At 41.6% G+C, this 18,440-nt stretch overlaps 1 protein-coding gene across 1 annotated transcript in view; it reads right to left on the bottom strand.

Moving 5' to 3' along the window:
• RIMS1 (regulating synaptic membrane exocytosis 1) overlaps positions 1-18,440 on the bottom strand; it is a 363,560-nt gene that overhangs the window by 200,054 nt on the left and 145,066 nt on the right. The window contains exons 7-8 of the mRNA XM_066604485.1: positions 9,056-9,155; positions 1,784-1,907 (exon numbers count right to left, since the gene is read on the bottom strand). Of these exons, the coding sequence (XP_066460582.1) occupies positions 1,784-1,907; positions 9,056-9,155 (224 nt within the window). The remainder of the gene's footprint in view (positions 1-1,783; positions 1,908-9,055; positions 9,156-18,440) is intronic.

Here is an 18,440-nt window from a genome sequence, read left to right as displayed (position 1 = left end):
CTTTCGTTTGGCATCAAGCATCTAGGTGTGGTGTAGCGCAGGCCCCATTGCATGTTTTTAAGTTATCCCAAACATTTGTGTGGGACTAACTACTATTTATTGTTCATACCCTGGGCACCGCACAGTGCCTGGTGTTTTTTCTGTTTGGGCCTAGCAGCTCTCCATTATATAGTGGATAACACCGATGGTGCAACATTTAATATATATATTATAAACACTTTAAGCACGGATAGCTTTAGCCTGACCGCTTTCCTATCAGTTTTGCTTTGTTTGGATTGAGGTTTGGGCTTCTTCTATGTGTTTGGGGAATTTATCGCATGTTTGGTGAACTCCAAATAGGATTTCTAACGTTTTTCTTTAAGCAATGGCTTTTTCTGGCCTCTCTTCCATAAATCCCCACACTGTAGTGTGTACAGCTTATAGATGTCATATGTGGACAGATATTTCCATCTATAGATCTTCAAAGCTCCTTCAGAGTTATCATTAATGGTTTTGCTGAATCTCTGATTAATGATTAATACCTCCAGTCTGTGAGTTTTGGTGGGCGTTCTTCTCGTCAGGTTTGTAGTTGTACCATAATTAGAGATGAGCGAACGTACTCGGCCACGCCCCTTTTTCACTCGAGCACCGCGATTTTCGAGTACTTCTCTACTCGGGTGAAAAGATTCGGGGGGCGCCGTGGGTGAGCGGGGGGTTGCAGAGGGGAGTGGGGTGGGAGAGTTAGAGAGAGAGAGCTCCTCCCTGTTCCCCACTGCTACCCCCGCTCCACCACGCCATCCCCCGCTCCCTGGCGCCCCCCGATTCTTTGCACCCGAGTAGCCAGGTACTCGAAAATAGCGATGCTCGTTCGAGTAATTACTCGAAACGAGTACGTTCGCTCATCTCTAACCAAAATCTTTCCACTGTGTTATAATGGATGTAATGGGAATCTGCGGAATGTTAAAATTTGGGGATATTTTTTTTTTATAACCCAACCCTGATCTATATTTCTCCACAACTTTGTCTCTGACCTATTTGGAGAGCTTCTTGGTCTTAATGTTGCTTGATTAGGGGTGTTATAGACTCATGCTCCATTTACACAGGAAGATAGTCGTCTAAACGACTGCACGAGCGCTGATGTTACCTCTAAGGCCGTTAGTGCTTGCGAAGAGCATTTAGACTGACAGACTTCAGCGCTGGATCGTAGACTTCTCGCTCAGTGCTTCACCTTCTATGTGAAGCGCTCAGCGAGGAGTAATTATATGGCACGAGAAGCCAGCAATCCAGAAATAGTTTGCATGCTGACTGAAAGTCAGTGATAACGACAGTTGAATGAATAGTGGGCAATTGTTTTGCATTTACACTTCACAATTATCGCTCAAATTAATTTGTTTAAACGAATTTGGAGCGTTAATCGTTACGTGTAAATGGCCCATCAGGGGCCTATCAGAACAGGTGTGTTTATACTAATATCATGTGGCACTTTGATTGCACACAGGGCTCCTTAATCCACTAATTATGTGACTTCTAAAGTTAATTGGTTGAATCTGACCCTATACATATACACTCACAACTTTTCAGTTATTTAAATTTTTTTTTATTTTTTTAAACAAGGTATTTTATTTATTCTACTGTAAGTTTGGACTATTTTGTCTACAATGAACTCTAAATTGAAATCCATTTTAATTTCATATTGTAAAACAACAAAACAAGAAAAACATCAAAACATCAAAAAGGTGACTACTTTCACAAAGGACTGTATATGTATATGGGGGGGGGGGGGGTTAGATAAATAATAACATACCCTATGGGTCGTGACACGATGATCTCCACTTGGGGTTCTGATTTTGATTGTAAAATTATGTTGTAAACATCTTCATTTGTTGCTCCTGGCAAAGGCTTCCCATTCCATTCTAGAACTTCATCACCTTCAAAGTGGAACAGACAGAAGTCTTTAGAAACTACTTCAACAGGAAACATGGTCATTGATTATCACACATTCACAACTGAATGGCAATATATAGTACATATGTGATGCAAGACGATCATGTGCAAAGCGCGAGATGAGCCTTAGGGTCAATGCACATGGCACTATTGTGTGGACTGTCACTCTATATACTACTCAAAGAGAAACCTTCAGTGAAACAGCACACGATGGAGCATACTATGATGTTTTTTCTGTGTGTCTCCATATAGGATTGGATGCATATGAAAATTCTGTATGAGTCCATAGAATCATTAGCCCTTGTAATGTCTACAAAAAGACTTGGAATACTGCATTTGTATTAGAGTAACACTTTTGAAATAACAAAGTGATCTTATTAACAGTGAAGGCTCCACATTTAAGAAAAATATAGGACAATTGAGAAAATAAAAGTTACCTAAAACACTATATGGGTAAAAGTATGTGGACTCCTGACCATCACACCTACAGTACTGGACCTGTTCCAAAACCATGGGCATTGACATGGTGTACACCCTTCTTTTGCAGTTATACCCATTTCCACTCTTCTGTGAGGCTTTCCGCATGATTTTGAAGTGTGTCTGTGAGAATTTATGCCCAATTCAGCCAAAGGACCATTTGTGAGGTCAGGCAGTGGATGAGAAGGTCTGGTTCACAATCGACATTCTGATTAATCTCAGAGGAGTTTGATGAGTTAATGGCAGGGCTCTGTGCAGTTTACTCTAGTTAATTCACACCAAACTCATCAAACCAAGTTTTTATCGACCTCACTTGTTGCAGAGGAGTACTGTCCTGGTGGAAAAGTAAAGGACCTTCGCCAAACTGTTGCTCAAAGTTGGAAGTGACAACTGTGTAAAATATCTTTGTATGCTGTAGTTTAAACATTGAATTCACAGGTAATAGAGGGGTCTAGCCCAAACCCTGATGAACTGCCTATGACATAAGCGCTTCTCTACCAAATTCTACAGCAAGAATTATTTAAGTAGAGTTCTCCTAACATCCACCAAACCTGGTTTTGTCCACCACACTGCCAGATAAAAAAATGTTATTCATCACTCCAGAGAACATGTTTCCAATGCTGGAGAGTCCAATGATTGAGTACTTTACACTATTCCAATTGGCACATAGTATATGGCAATGTTTTGTCTGAAGATGCTCATGTTACGTGTGCTACTGAGACATGTTGTACTACTGTGCTTCCAGCAGCACAGCACTCTCAGGGTTAATTGATTGAGCTGGCTGGGTGTGGTACTTCCTGCTGGCCAATCTCCTGGGTCTGTGCTCACATATAAACCCAGCTCCTGGTCAGTCTGTCTGGTGTTCAGGGTGAGCAGTCATGAATCCTTGTCTGTTGAAGTTTGCTGTATGATTTGTGCCCTGTGCTGGTTCATGTCCGTTTGTTCATTTATATTCTGTCAGTTTTGTGTCAGCTTGCTGTGTGACCTGTGATCTGTGTCCTGTCCTGTTGCAGCTTACTGTGTGAACTATGTCTGGTGCTGCTGGACTCCTGGTTAGTGTAGGGACTAGCAGTATAAGCAGGAGCCGTGAAGTGGCCTGTTAGCTTTCATGTTTTGTACAAAATGTCAACTAATACCTGGTATTTATATTCAGTTTATCATCTGCTATTAGTGTTTGCATTGTGGCTGCTGTATGCTGTGTATTCTGCCTCTGTGTGTCCTGTTGTTTAGTCCTGTCATGTGACATGTGAATGCATCCTGTTCTGGTGCGTGGCTCCTAGGATCAGCTAGGGCCCAGATCCGAAGTCCGCTGGGCTGCCCTTATTGGGGCAATGTCCCCACTTAGGTAGGGCCAGATCAACTTCCCTGTAGCACAGGGTCAGTTGCCTGAAACCCGTGTGAATACCTGGTGCAACCTGTGTGCATACCCAGTTCTCTATGGTCACGATCGTGTGGGCTCCGTGCTTAGTTTGCCCACACAATCGTAACAGCTCAACTATGGAAAATTATGTCATAATGTTCTCACAAACAATTCTAGCATTGATATCACTTCTGAAGGCACTTTGGAAATTTGTAGTGAATGATGTAACACAAGATGAGTGATCTTTGGTTCGCCACACGATCCAGTGAATTTATGTAACCTACTACTTTGTGGATGAAATGTTGTTACTTCTAGATTCTTTCACCTCACAGTAATATCATTTGACTGGGCTAAAAGATCCCAAATATCTGAGCTCTCTAACATAAATCATATGCATATTAATGTTTAGTCTCTATGGAGACTGTACTGCTGTTTGCTTGATTTTATGTACCTGTTGGTAATGGGTGTGACTGAAACACCTGAACTTATTAGGAGGGTCATCCACATACTATTTACCATATAGCATAATCTTTATAGAAGGGAGCAATAAGAACAAAGACATTTTAGGCTGTTTCTGTTGATAGGTCTACGGGTCAAACATGGGGAATATAAATTCGCTGTTGCCCTGAAGGATATTTGTTGACTACTCCAACAGCTAAATGGAGAATTGCCAATATTAACATTTTATCCAGGAAATGTTAATTCTGTAACTTTGCTAAGAATTATTTAAAGTGGCTATAAAGATTGCTTTTACTTTAAAGGCATTTGTCAAATAAACTTTGGGTCAGAAGCAGTGTCGTGTCTCCTTAAGGAGAGCACCCAAAAAGTGTTTGTCGACACCTAGAAGGTGAGTGGATATGGGGATGGTATAGTCTCTCCCCAAGGAGAGCACCCAGAAGGCGTGTGGGGACACCTAAAAGATAAGTAAGAAGACTTATAAGGCAATGCTCCTCTGGGAAGTTTATGCAAATCAGAAAGATGGAAAAATACCTCTACAGTGCCATCTATAGGATGGCAGCATTCCTTCAATTCAAAGTGACCTTATAAAAAAATTCTACAATGATTGGGATTTTTCTGGCTTGGTTTAAAATTCCCAATCATTGTAGACTTTTTTTTTATAAGGTCACTTTAAATTGAAGGAAAGCTGCCATCCAATAGATGGCGCTGTAGAGGTATTTTTCCATCTTTCTGATTTCCAATAACATTTACATAGTCTATCCTTAGGACAAGCTATCAACTTGTGATCAGTGGGGTTTGACTCCCAGGAGCACAACCGATTGAAAGAATACAAAGGCCCCTTTACTGTTGTATCTGACATAGCGGTGACTGGGCCTGGTACTACAGCTCATCCCACATTTAGCACCATTCAAATGAATGGAGCTTATCTACATTACCAGGCCAAGCAACAAGTACAAGCATCAGATACAACAGTGAAGGAGTAGTGGTGCTCTAGAAAGTGCTGCAATCAATTCATTCCAATCATTGTGAGGGTGACACCCTCACAGATCAGTTAATGATTCCCTTTTGATATACTATATTTTCCTTACTAATATCGAATTTAAATCTTACATTTAATTTAAAGAGGTTGTCCAGTTGATGGTCTGTCCTCAGGATAAGTGATCAATAGTAGATAGACAGGGGTTTGTTGCCCAGGACCCCTAACAATCAGCTGTTCAGCAAGCTAGTGCAATCATGTACTGATCTGAACTCTGCAGGAAGTAGACAGCTCCATTGTTACTGTAGTGGCCAGGCTTGGTATTGCAGGCAAAGTTACAACTGAAGTAAATGGAAAATTTGCTTGCAATATGACGCTTGACTACTGTAGTGGGAACAGAGCTGTCTACTTCCTGCAGAAATCAGCCTAGTGCACAAGCATACTGGCCTAGCAAACAACTGATTGGCAGGTATCCCAAGCAGCAGAGCCCTGCCAGTCTACTATTGGTCACTTATCCTGAAGATAAGCCATTATTAATTCACAACTTAATGACCCCTTTAAAGATTACTAATGTATATTACTTATACATTGAAATTATTCCTTTTACAACCAGGGGTGTTTAAAGCCTTCATACCCAGAGCAAAATTTAACTTTCTGGAATGCTGTATTCTAAAGGCAAATCTTTTTTTATTTCTTAGTACACCCAAAAATGTTTGGCTTCCTTTTTTAAAATTGGAGTGGATTTAAATTTTGTAGTTTTTTTGGGGGGGAAAAGGTTTAAAAAATGAAAATAATACAGTTTTTCCCTCATTTTCCCAAGCTGTGTTTTAAGGTAGTGTAGCCATGCAGTGTTAGTGTTGGCCAGTAGGGGGCTTATGGGCAGGTTACAGAAAAATCTCCAGCAAGAAAAGGGTTCTTTCTGCTAATTAATGAGTAGACACAGGTGTGGGTGTCCGTAAGACAGAAATACCTCTGAGTTGCTATAATCGGTATCCCTAGAGGTCCATTTGGAGCTCCTGTTGCTGGCTGAATAGTCACAAACCTGACAGGGGTGGACAGCCCCTAGGTTTGTACCCTGGATGGGTATGATTTGATGGACTTTCATGCTATGCTTTTAGGTGCTAAGCCTGTGTAAAAGGTCTGTGTCATGCAACATACCAAAAATTGGTGTTTGTGGGTTCGGAGAGGTGTGCAATATTTTGGGGGTGAGGGATGGTAGCTTATTTTTAATATATTTTTATTTTACATTATCTTTTTTTCTTATTGTATTTATTTTTGCTTATTTGTTTTACATTTTGCTGTCCTTTTTTTTTTTTTCCCACTATGGGAGCACTTTATATATGTGTTCCCTGCTGCCCCTACATACAGCTCACTGATAACAGTAATCTAATGGTAACAGCCTGTTCAGGAATAACAAGTATGAGCACTGTGTTCAGTGTTCTTTGTGACAGGGAAGTGATTATTTCAGTTCTCTGTCACATTACAGGTTCAGGCTGTTCCCGCCAATGGCGCTGTGTGCAGGAGCGCCTAGAGCCCTCAATCTCCTCATGTAAATTAGCAGGCTGCAGGTCTAAGGACCCATCTGTTAGCTCGTTAAATTACGTGGGCTGGTCAGGAACAGATGAATTATAAAACGTGCCGTTCAGCAGGGTCCTAGAATCTTCCTAAAGGGGGCTACTTAGGAGCCAGACTGTTACAGCATCATGTAACTCTGCGGAGTTCGACTCGGTGCCCGGCCAGTGACCCCTGCATACCCGTTCAGCGGCTTCTGCGAGCGCTGCACATCTGTCACGCTTACGCAGTAGGCGCCGGTGCACTGCAATGACACGTATCCCGTGATACTTCCGCAGTGTTTATTGTGTAAGTGGCACAGGACAGATCCCGCACAAAATCGCAGCTTTCTGTGATTTCTCACCCACTAATGGAAAATGGCAGTCAAATTCCGCTCGTGGGTAGGAAATCCCGTTTTGCCATAGCATGCTATGGGCTGGATTTGCTGCGGAATTCCACTCCGGATTTGGCAATGCAAATCCACACGTGTGCAGGAGGCCTAAATTCCAATAGTTGCAAAAATATGTATTGAGAGGGTTGAACAATGACATTTTCTTAATATTATGTGAAGCATATAACCGTAAAAAAGAGTCTATGAGCTCTAACACACTGTGCAAACTGCAGGCGTGATGTTATAGAGCAGGAGTAGCTGAGCAGATGGATATATAGCTTTATGAGAAAAGATGCAGTATAATGCTGTATTTACACAAGCAATTTTAGCATGTGAGTTTTGCATGTTGCGAGACGCACGGAAATAGAACCCATTATTTATATGTGCGATTTTTCTAGGAGATGGAAACACTGCAGCAAGTGCTAGTTTTGGGTGATATTGCCTATTATTTCCTATTGGAGGCAAAAATCGCATTGTACTTGCATTGCATGCTATGTGTGAGTGCAATGCGATTTTTGTCATTGAAAGTGCTGGAGCAATATGCTTTTTTTTTTTTTTTTACGTGAAACTTACATGTACAGTGATGCAATGTGTTTTTCTTGTGAAATGCATTGCACTCGCAGAAAAATTGCATCTTTACAAGGGCAATATTGGTCCGAGTTTCTTGGACCGATATCGTGCTCAACCGTGTAAATGCAACCTAACTTGTACGCTCTGCACATTCTGCGCTCAATGATCCAGAGGGCGGTCCTATCAATGATTGACAGCTATCTGTGTATGACTGTACATACAGGGGTAGTTGTGAATCACTAATAGCTCCGCCCATTGGACTGTTCAGCTCAGAATGTGCAGAGATATAAATGAATAACATACTAGGTTCTACTGAATCTATCCCCATAAAACTATATATCAATCTTCTCAGCTCCTCCTGCTCTAGAACATCATGCCTGCAGGATAAACTGCCTATTCTAGCTGACAGATTCCCTTAAGGGTCTGGAGAGTAGTGTTCTGTGTAGTTGACCACAGCCTGGAAAAAAACATACAAAGTAAGTGCTGATCCAGCAAGCAAAAACCCTTACTCAGCAATACTAAACGCAGCACCAACACCTAGCAAAACTGATTAGCTTAGCTATCGAGCAATATACACATATATATAGATAGATACATACATACACACACACACACACACACACACACACACACACATCTTGCTAGACATCTTCTGAGATACTTTACACTCATGCAAACAGTGACAGCACATGCATGGACCCTGTATAGTGTCATGCAAAGTCCCTATGGTCTGTAAGCACACCAAAAAGGGAGAATACGTCCACAATGTAGCATGCAAATAAAATCCAACTCAGATGAATGGTCATCTTCAAATTATATATATATATATATATATATATATATATATATTCCATCACTTTTGGTCTGTTCTACAAGCAGTGACCCTACCTTTGAAAATGCAGTTATTATAAAAATCAAGGTTAACCCTTTCCAATCCAATTTGTACCCTGGTTTTCCTAGGGGGCTTACTCTTTTTCTGCCGTTATATAATGGAGCTATCTGCTGGCTAAAGCCGGTGCTGCATGAGGTGACACATTGGATAGGCTCTGATAGCAGAGAGGCTGGCAATATACAGTAAGAGAACCCCGACGGACGTCTTCCAACAATGGAGCTGTACAGCCTTAAATCATAATTTCTTCAGACGTCAGACAGTGGATTGGAAGGGGTTAAATAAAAAGGAGAGATGTTCATATAATTAATGTACAAATACGGACTACAGACAGTCACGACCCTTGATGGAAGATGTGGATTTTATTGTAAATGAGGATGATAAACATTTTAGATGAGGCCATAAAAAGTCAATTCACTCCTTAGAAATGAGCAAGCCTACAGCTTGGCTGTTGAATACCTGCTCGTAAGTGACCCACAACATCCGCCAGGCTTCCCTTCTTTACTTTGGTGATGAAGGCACCAAGCCGTCCCGTTTCTGTCATTTTTCCACCAACAACCTGAGTGTAAAATTCAAGCAGTACACACACTTAGTGAAAATATAACTAACATTTCTGTACACGACATCAATAAGAAGTCATTTCTAAATGTATACCATATGACATATGCAGAAATGTTGGACATTCTCCACATACTCATTGTATCATTCTACTTCTTGGAAGCCGAAAACTAATAAACAGGTTGTACTAGATAGAGAAAACCAGTTCATTTTAATGGAGGTGCCCGAAGATAAAGGAGTTACAGGTCCAGATTCTCGTGTATCTACATCATCCAATCCTTATGCCAGGTTTAATCTCTATTTCAGATGGGAATTTTGCAACAGTCCTTGAGCAGTTCAGTAGGACACTGGGAAACATCATCTAATCCTTCAACTGTCAGGTTTATTGAATGTCTTAAAGATATAAGGACGGGAGAGAACTGACTGCTATTGACTGGCATCATCACATGGATGGTCTATTGTGCCATATCACGCAAGTGCCAGCAGGACTAGATCTGCACTCATGCAGAATGAGTTGCTGCTTCCTTTCATACGCTTGCCTCGAGGGCCACTCTTTGTGACAGTTAACCGTAATCCCTTCCCCTTTATCCTTCTCCATACACTTGTCTCTCTTTTCTATCATTCTTCCCACTTTTCTCTCTTATCTGCTTCTTCTATGTACAGATATATTGATTCTGGCTTGTTTTCTTGTACATGGTCCAATGATATTCCAATAATGAGTATTACTTGTTAGACTTCAATATCAGGGATACTTGTTTACATGCATTTTCATATTAGGAACCAATAGCCTTATTTCTGGGGTCTGTTTATTTTCATTGCAACTCAAAAATGTCAGTATTTATGACTATTCCATATATGTGCGTTTCATATGTTTAGCAACCTAAGTGGAAGAAGAGCCACTAGAAAGCGTCCAGCCTTTCATATGTGTACTAGATCTTTTTAGTAGACAGACAATTGACGAAACAGGATGGTAAATATTCTGCATGACTAGCCATGTTCCCTTCTAACCAACTGGAGTTGCAGCCAATGTTGGCCTTGTGGACATAGTTCAATTTTTCAATTATGACATGTCACTTTGTATGATGATAACTTTGAATGTTTTTACTTAAAGGGGTTGTCCCGCGGCAGCAAGTGGGTCTATACACTTCTGTATGGCCATACTAATGCACTTTGTAATGTACATTGTGCATTAATTATGAGCCATACAGAAGTTATAAAAAGTTTTTTACTTACCTGCTCCGTTGCTAGCGTCCTCGTTCCCATGGAGCCGACTAATTTTCGTCCTCCGATGGCCAAATTAGCCGCGCTTGCGCAGTCCGGGTCTTCTGCTCTCTTCAATGGAGCCACTCGTGCAGAATGCCGGCTCCGTGTAGCTCCGCCCCGTCACGTGCCGATTCCAGTCAATCAGGAGGCTGGAATCGGCAATGGACCGCACAGAAGAGCTGCGGTCCACGGAGGGAGCAGACCCCGGCGGCCATCTTCAGTAGGTAAGTATGAAGACGCCGGACCGCCGGGATTCAGGTAAGCGCTGAGCGGTTTGTTTTTTTAACCCCTGCATCGGGGTTGTCTCGCGCCGAACGGGGGGGGGGGGGGGGGGGGGTTAAAAAAAAAAAAAAAAAATAACCGTTTCGGCGCGGGACAACCCCTTTAATGATTTAGAAAATTTTTGCTTGTTGTTATTTTTTGTGATGCATTCTACTTTATATTGTTGGTAAATTTTGTTTGCTATATTTTACATTTTGACCACACAGATGTTTGGTTAATTTTATCAATCTGTGCTATGAAAGTGAAAAATTAACTTTTCCAATAAAACAGAGGTTCAGTCCCAAATCTTTCATTTTTATAAGGGGCAAATGGAGAAAAAGTACTGCGGATATGGATATGCCCCATATGTGGATGTAAACTGCTTGGCCACATGGTAGAGTTCAGAAGGGAAGGAGTACCGATGTTGCATTTGCAGAGCCCTGAAAGTAGCAAGAACAGTGAAAACCTCCAAAAGTGAACCCATTTTGAAAAAAAATGCAAGTGTGTGGGAGCCCTCGAGGAATGCATTGAGGGGTGTAGTGATTGTTTTGACTGTAAAGGCTTTTGGCAAATTTTGTTACAATGGGTTGTGAAAATGAAAAATTCTATTCTTTTTTCCCCCAATAAACGTAGCTCTAGTCCAAAATTTTTATTTTCATGTGGCAACAGGATAAAAAGCGCCCCACAATTCACTGCACAATTTCTCCCAAGTACAAAAATGCCCCATATATGGACACAAGGGATGAAGGACTATTTGTACGGGCCCTTACTCACTAGCGATATGTTTACTTGCGATGCGAAAGCGAGTGAAAACACATGATTATGAAACCAATGATTTTCAATGGTTTCATAGTCATTTGCGATTTTTACACTCAAGCCTTGCAGCGCAGAGAAAAATCTGCGATATTGCTCATTGCTCTAAATGGGGCCAGCGGCAGCAGCGCCAGCACCATTGAAAACATAGAGAGTAGACCACGGATGTCTGCCACAGCTGTGAGAGCTATGGCAGGGACTCCTTCATAATTCAATGAATGGCTGAGCGCTGCCTGTGATTGGCTGAGCACTTAGCCAATCAGACCAGCTCTTTGTGGGGGCGGGGATTTTTCAAGACGACAGCCGAGGTTAGAGAGAAGAGAATGCCTGGGTGCTGCCCCCAGGGATGAAGCAATCCCCTGCCATAGCTGTCACAACTGTGGCAGAAGTCTGCGATGTACTCCCTATGTTTTCAATGGGGCTTGCACTGCTGTTGCCGGCCCCATTTAAAACAATGAGCGATATCGCAAGGTTTTCTTAGCACTGCGAGGCTTGTGTTTTCACTCGCTCTCGCATTACAAGAAAAAACATCTCTAGTGGGTAAGTGCCCTGAGGTAGATTTTGCAGGAATAATTTTTGGACTCCATGCCACATTTGCAGATACCCGGTGCCAGAATAGTAGAAACCACTCAATATTAAAACAATTTTGGAAGCTAAAACCCTCAAGGGATTTATCAAGGAATGTACTGAATGTTTTGATTCCACAGATGTTAACTAAATTGACTGAACATTGGGCTGTGAATATGAGTACTTACAATTTTTCCAATTATACGCAAGTTTAGACCCAAACTTTCATTTTCATAAGGCATAATAGAAGAAAAAGTACCACATAATTTGCTACCCAATTTCTCCTGATTATGAAAATTATTGTGGACGTTCACTATTTGTGCCCCTTCCCTTCTGAGCACTACCATATGGCCAATTTGTCACACAGATTTAGCTGGAATATCCCATTTGCAGAGCCTCTGAGGTGCCAGTACAATACAAACTGCACTCTGGAATGTACCCTTATGGTATTCATCTAGGGCAGTGATGGCGAACCTTTTAGAGACCAAGTGCCCAATTTGCAACCCAACACCGACTTATTTATTGCAAAGTGCCAATACAGCAATGTAACCGAAAGGGCGTTTTCAGAGGAGTTTGAATGGCTTGATTTAAAAAAAAAAAAAAACAGTTCATGCGCAACTATGCTCTGTAGTGGCGAGCACAGTTGCACATATGGCCTTCTGTTTTACCCTTAGGGGTAGTTTTTAGGCAAACGTGGTTCCCCCCTTATGCTGCTGTAATAATCACGGCCATATAACGGGACAAAAAATAACCACTGAAGCCAATGGATTTCAGTGGTTTTGTTTTAACTAGTTCTTTACTTGCCCTTTAATACTTTGGCCGAGAAAAGATTAGCCCTGCTCTGTAGTAAATAGATCGTGCGGGGAAGATCGGGCAACACCTATTTTCCCACAGTTTTTTTTAACTCCTGCGCTCTGGTGCAGTGTGTGAATGACCAGCAAAGGGGAAGAAATTGCCCTCATTCAGGCGCACCCACGCCCTGTACTGGTGAGCGGGGGTGCGCATACGGCCATCTGTTTTTACCCTAAATGGCCTACTCTGGTCTTCAGCTCAGTTGTGTAGGCAGAGATAAGGTAGGCTTAGGGCCCCCACCCATTTGCGTTTTTTTAATGCTGCGATATCACTGTGTTTTTTTTAACGCAATTGTCAATGGCACTTTCTAATGTTAAAAACACATCACACTAAAATTGCAAAGCACCAACTTGCAATGCGGTTATTACATTAGAAAGTCCTATTGACAATTGCAGTGATATCGCAGTGTTAAAAAAAACACAAGTGGATGCGAGCCGTCATTGAGAGGGATGAACTTTGCAACAAAGACAGCGATAAAATTGACAGGTCGCGGATTAAATTCCGCACCACAAGTCCGTTTCGCACGTTTTTGTCCGGGTTATTTCCGCAGCTCGTGGACGAGATTTTCAAAATATTGTCCACTTTACTAATACTGTAAACGTTGCAGAATACCACTCCGGGTGAACCACACTGATATGTTTACAGTTTGCTTATTAACCCTTTCCTGCTATATAACGTACATTTAGGTCATGCAGGTGCGGGGTATGTATGAAGAGAGATCGCAGGGCGACCTCTCTTCATACAGTATGGGTGAAAGCTGTTCAGTACAGCTGACACCCACGGGCAATAGCTGTAATCGACAGCAACTTTTAAATTCCCGCAAACAATGTTTGGGGGTCCCGTACGCCCACTTCCCGTGTGAGATGGCTTAATAGGCTGCCTGTCAGATCGCAGTATGATGTAATGCTACGGCATTACATCATACTGCAGGAGCGATCAAAGCATCACTAGTTGTGGTCCCCCAGGGGGGGGCTAAAAAAAAAGTACAAATAAGATCAATAAAGTTTTATTCATTGTAAAAAAAAAAAAAATCATAAAACAAAAATACATATTTGGTATCACCGCGTCCATAAAAGTCTGATCTATCAAAGTAGCAGAATATTTACCCCGCACGGTGAACGTCGTCTGAAAAAAAAATAAAGAACGCCAGAAATGCACTTTCAGTCACCCTGTCTCCCAGAAAAAATGCAATAAGAAACGATCAAAAAGTCCTACGCATTCCAAAATAATACCAAAATAAACTACAGGACATGTTGCAAAATATGAGCCCTCGCACAACTATGTTGATGGAAAAAGTACAAAGTTATTGCGCACAGGAGATGGCGGCAGAAAGTAATTTTAAAAAATTAGATGTCCTTGAAAAAAAATAAAAGTAGTACAGAAAAAATAAACTATTAGTTTGGTATTGTAGTAATTGTACTGATCTGTAGTATAAAGTTAACAGGTCATTTTTGTTGCAGTGTGTACGCCGTAGAATCAAGACGCACTGAAAGATGACAGAATGTAGTTGTTTTTTTTTTCATTTTACTCCACTTAGAATTTTTTAAAAGTTTTTCAGCACATTAAATGGTGCGTTAAATAGCACCATTGAAAAAATACAACTCGTCCAGCCAAAAACAAGCCCTCATACAGCGACGTCGATGCATAAATAAAGGAGTTATGATTTTCTTAAAGGGGGGAGGAAAATACGAAAATGGAAAAAAAAGGGGCCGCATCATTAAGGGCTTAAATGTGACCTTTGAGACGCCTGCACACAGGTGGGTCAGATCCCGCAGCGGAATCCAACCCAGTGACCCCCGCGTACCTATCTGGATTCTTCATAATCTGTACAGCGGACGTGTCAGACAGCACGTATGCGCAGTACAGATCATGCCGCATCGACACGGGTCCTCCGGCCATTCTGCAATCATGACTGCGGAATGGCTGCAGGACAAACTGCTTCCATTTACTTCAATGGAAGCCGTCCGTGCGTAGCCCTCACAGAATTGCTGCATGCTGCGATTTCTCCTCTGCGAGTGGAAAATCGCAATTTCTGTTAATGGAAGTGAAACCACGTATTTCCCTGGCATGCTATGGGGCGGTATGTGCTTTGGAGTCCGGAGATGGACGCCTGCTGTGGACTCCGCAATGCAAATCCGCTGTGCGCGTTCGGCCAAAATAGAATATGTTGCGATTTTCCATCCGCGAGCGAAAAGTTGCAATTGATTTCCGCTCGTGGACTTGGAAAAGTGATTTTCCACAGCGTGTCTGTGCAGTATTTGCTGTGGAATCCGGAGGCGGCCGTCCGCTCCGGATTCCGCAGTGCAAATCCGCCCGTGTTCATGTGTGCAGCGGGCAGTTGGTGAGCTGAGTAGTGTTTAGCAGTGAAACCCTTCTGCCAGTTACTTTCTTCCTGAAGCTTCTGTACATTCAGGTGTTTCTTACAGGATCTTATACTAATGATGCCCGTATCTTTGCAGTAAGTGCTGTTATCTTCCATTACCCAGACAGCTACGTCTTGGTCTTCCTTTTAACATCCGCCCAGGTTTTCCTTACTGCTGCACTCCAGCTCCACTCCACTCGCTCACAGGACAATCACATTGAGTGTAGGCTGCCGTCGGCTCCGCATATGAATTGCCCGCCTTCCTTCTGACAGGGGAGGAAGCGCTCTGATTAGGCTGCTGTGCGGAGGGGATGGGACGAGGAGCTGCTAGACAACAGTGTTTGCCGGCAATCCCCTTCACCTCAGGCTGCCGTCAGCTCTGGATTTGAACTGCCCGCCTATACTTCTGACAGGGGAGGAAGCTCTCCTATTGAGCTGCAGTGCGGAGGAGCGGGTGATACTAGCGAATAGCACGCGTGCCGGCAGAAAGGGCTCGGCGTGCCCTCTCCGGCACGCGTGCCATAGGTTCGCCAACACTGATCTAGGGCTTTAAGAAGTACCGGTATATGTAAGCTGGGTGGAGTACACGAAGGGATGGGAAAAAGTGCAATTCCATCACTGCTCTATGGGGGTTTTGTTTTTACGGCATTCACTGCGCAGTATAAATGACAAAATTCTGTGGATTAGTACAAATATGGCAATACCACATTTATATAATTTTTCTCATGTTTTACTAGTTTTGCACAATAAAAATGTTTTTCGTGTCCATTTTTCTTTTTTTGCATCTCCATATACAGAGAGCCCTAACTGTTATTTTTCTGTCTGAGGAGCTGTGCGGGGTCTTCTTTTAAGTGACCTGAGCTAACATTTTATTGATACCATTTTGGGGTTCAGATAACGTTTGATTACTGTTCATTATATTTCTTGGGCGAGGAGTACAAATACCACAACTCTAACCTTGCTTTTTATATTTTTTCTTACGCCGATCACCATACAGTATAAAAAACATATCAACTTTGTTTTATGGGTCCGTATGATTACAGTTATCTCAAATTCATATATTTTTTTATATTTTATCACTTTTAAACCATAAAAGCATTTTTCTTTTTCTTTTTGCATTGCCATATTCAGAAACAAATTCTTTATTGAATGTGTGCTGTACATGTACAGTGAATGTCAGATATCTGTGTATGGAACAGCCTTGGGAGCCAAGCCCACTACAAACAAGGTGGGTGTCAACCATCTTTGACAGCTCACACCCGCCAACAACAACTGTGGATGGAGATAACTCAGATTACGGCTTTTAATCTTTTAAATGCCCCGATAAGATCGCAAGTTGCGATCTGGGTGTTATGGCAGGCTGGGTCCTTCTGTCATAGTATGCTAGTGAAAAGAGTATAACGCGATACTATAGTATCACATTATACTGTACAGGAGATCAAACAATCACAAGTTCAAGTCCCCCATAGGGAATAAAAAACTATATGTAAAACTAACTTTAAAAAGTATATTAATTATTAGGAAGAAGTAAAACATTAAAAAAGGAACCCTTTTCATAGAATCCCCTGCTCAGTGCAGGATTTACTAAATCATCTCAGACAGATATTTGTCCAGCCTTTTTTTGAACACTTCCATTGAAGGAGAACTCACCACCTCCCGTGGTAAACTGTTCCACACATTGATCACCCTCACTGTCAGAAAGTTTTTTTTCTAATATCTAATCTCTGTCTCCTCCCCTTCAGTTTCATCCTATAGCTTCTAGTCTTTCCTTGTGTGAATGAGAATAGGGCTGATCCCTCTGCAGTGTGACAACCCTTCAGATATTTGTAAACAGCTATTAAGTCTCCTCTTAGCCTTATTTTTTGGAAACTAAACATTCCCAGATCCTTTACCCATTCCTCATAGGACATGATTTGCAGACCGCTCACTATCTTGGTAACCCTTCTCTGAACTTGCTACAGTTTTTAAAATCTTTTTTTTTAATTTGGGGTGCCCAGAACTGGATACAATATTCCAGATGAGGTCTGACTTAGGAAGAGTAGAGGGGGATAATTACCTAACGTGATCCAGATTATATTCTTCTCTTAATACATCCCAGAATTGTGTTTGACATTTTTGCTACTGCATCACATTGTTGACTCTTTTTTCATTTTTCTTGCCCAGATGTAGATCTTTGCAATTCTCCTTGTTTAATACCATTCTGTTAGTCACTACCTACTGTTCAAGTTTGTCCATATATTTTTGAATTCTCTCTCTCTTCTCCAGTGTTGGCCATTCATCCTAGCTTGGTGTCATCGGCAAACTTGATCAGTTTTCCTTCAATTACCTCCTCCAGATCATTTATAAAAATGTTGAACAACACTGGGTCTAGGACAGAGCCATGTGGTACCCCACTTGATACATTCTTCCACTTGGATGCAGCCATTTATGACCACTCTTTGAGTACGATCACTCAGCCAGTTGTGAATCCACTTAACAGTTGCCTTGTCTATCCCATATTTGGTCCTTTTTTTCAATAAGAATGGCATGAGATACTTTGTCAAATGCTTTACTAAAGTCAAGATATACTATATCCACCGCATTTTCCTGATCTACCCAGTCGGTTATTCCGTCATAGAAGAAAATTTAATTTATTTGGCATGACTTGTTTGTTACAAACCCATACTCGATCTGGTTAATTACTCCATTTTTATCCAAGTAACTGCATCACATGTAAAATTATAAAATTAAAAAGATACTAAATGGTATCTGTAAAACTCCAATTTAGTAAAATATCACAACCAATTTTAGATCGGACAGGAAAAATTTGTTGTAGCAGCAAAGTTTACTGGGTTCTGTGCTGTAAAAAAATCCTTTCTCTCCTCGTGTGTCCTGTCAGAGTGAGAATAAAGGAAGAAGAGAAACCAACTATTTTAAAAAAGAACATGAAAATAAAGAGAAAATGTGTATTTTCTCCTATTTCTGCCCATTTATAACTACATAAGACCTATCAAACAAGAAATGTCTACTCTAATTTGTAAGATGTAGAAAGCTCTATGAGGGAAATTTACTAAGCCCGGCCTTAGTAGCACAAATTCGAATAGTGCTCCCACTTTCAATGGGAGTGAAGTCGGGGCTCCCACTTCCTGCACTGAATGCTGATGATGACATCTGGCCAGCTGCAGCAGG

The sequence above is a fragment of the Eleutherodactylus coqui genome, chromosome 1 (assembly GCF_035609145.1).
Source record: "Eleutherodactylus coqui strain aEleCoq1 chromosome 1, aEleCoq1.hap1, whole genome shotgun sequence".
Lineage (NCBI taxonomy): Eukaryota > Metazoa > Chordata > Amphibia > Anura > Eleutherodactylidae > Eleutherodactylus > Eleutherodactylus coqui.
Note: the sequence above shows the minus strand (reverse complement) of the source record. Positions and strands in the feature narration are given on the sequence as shown.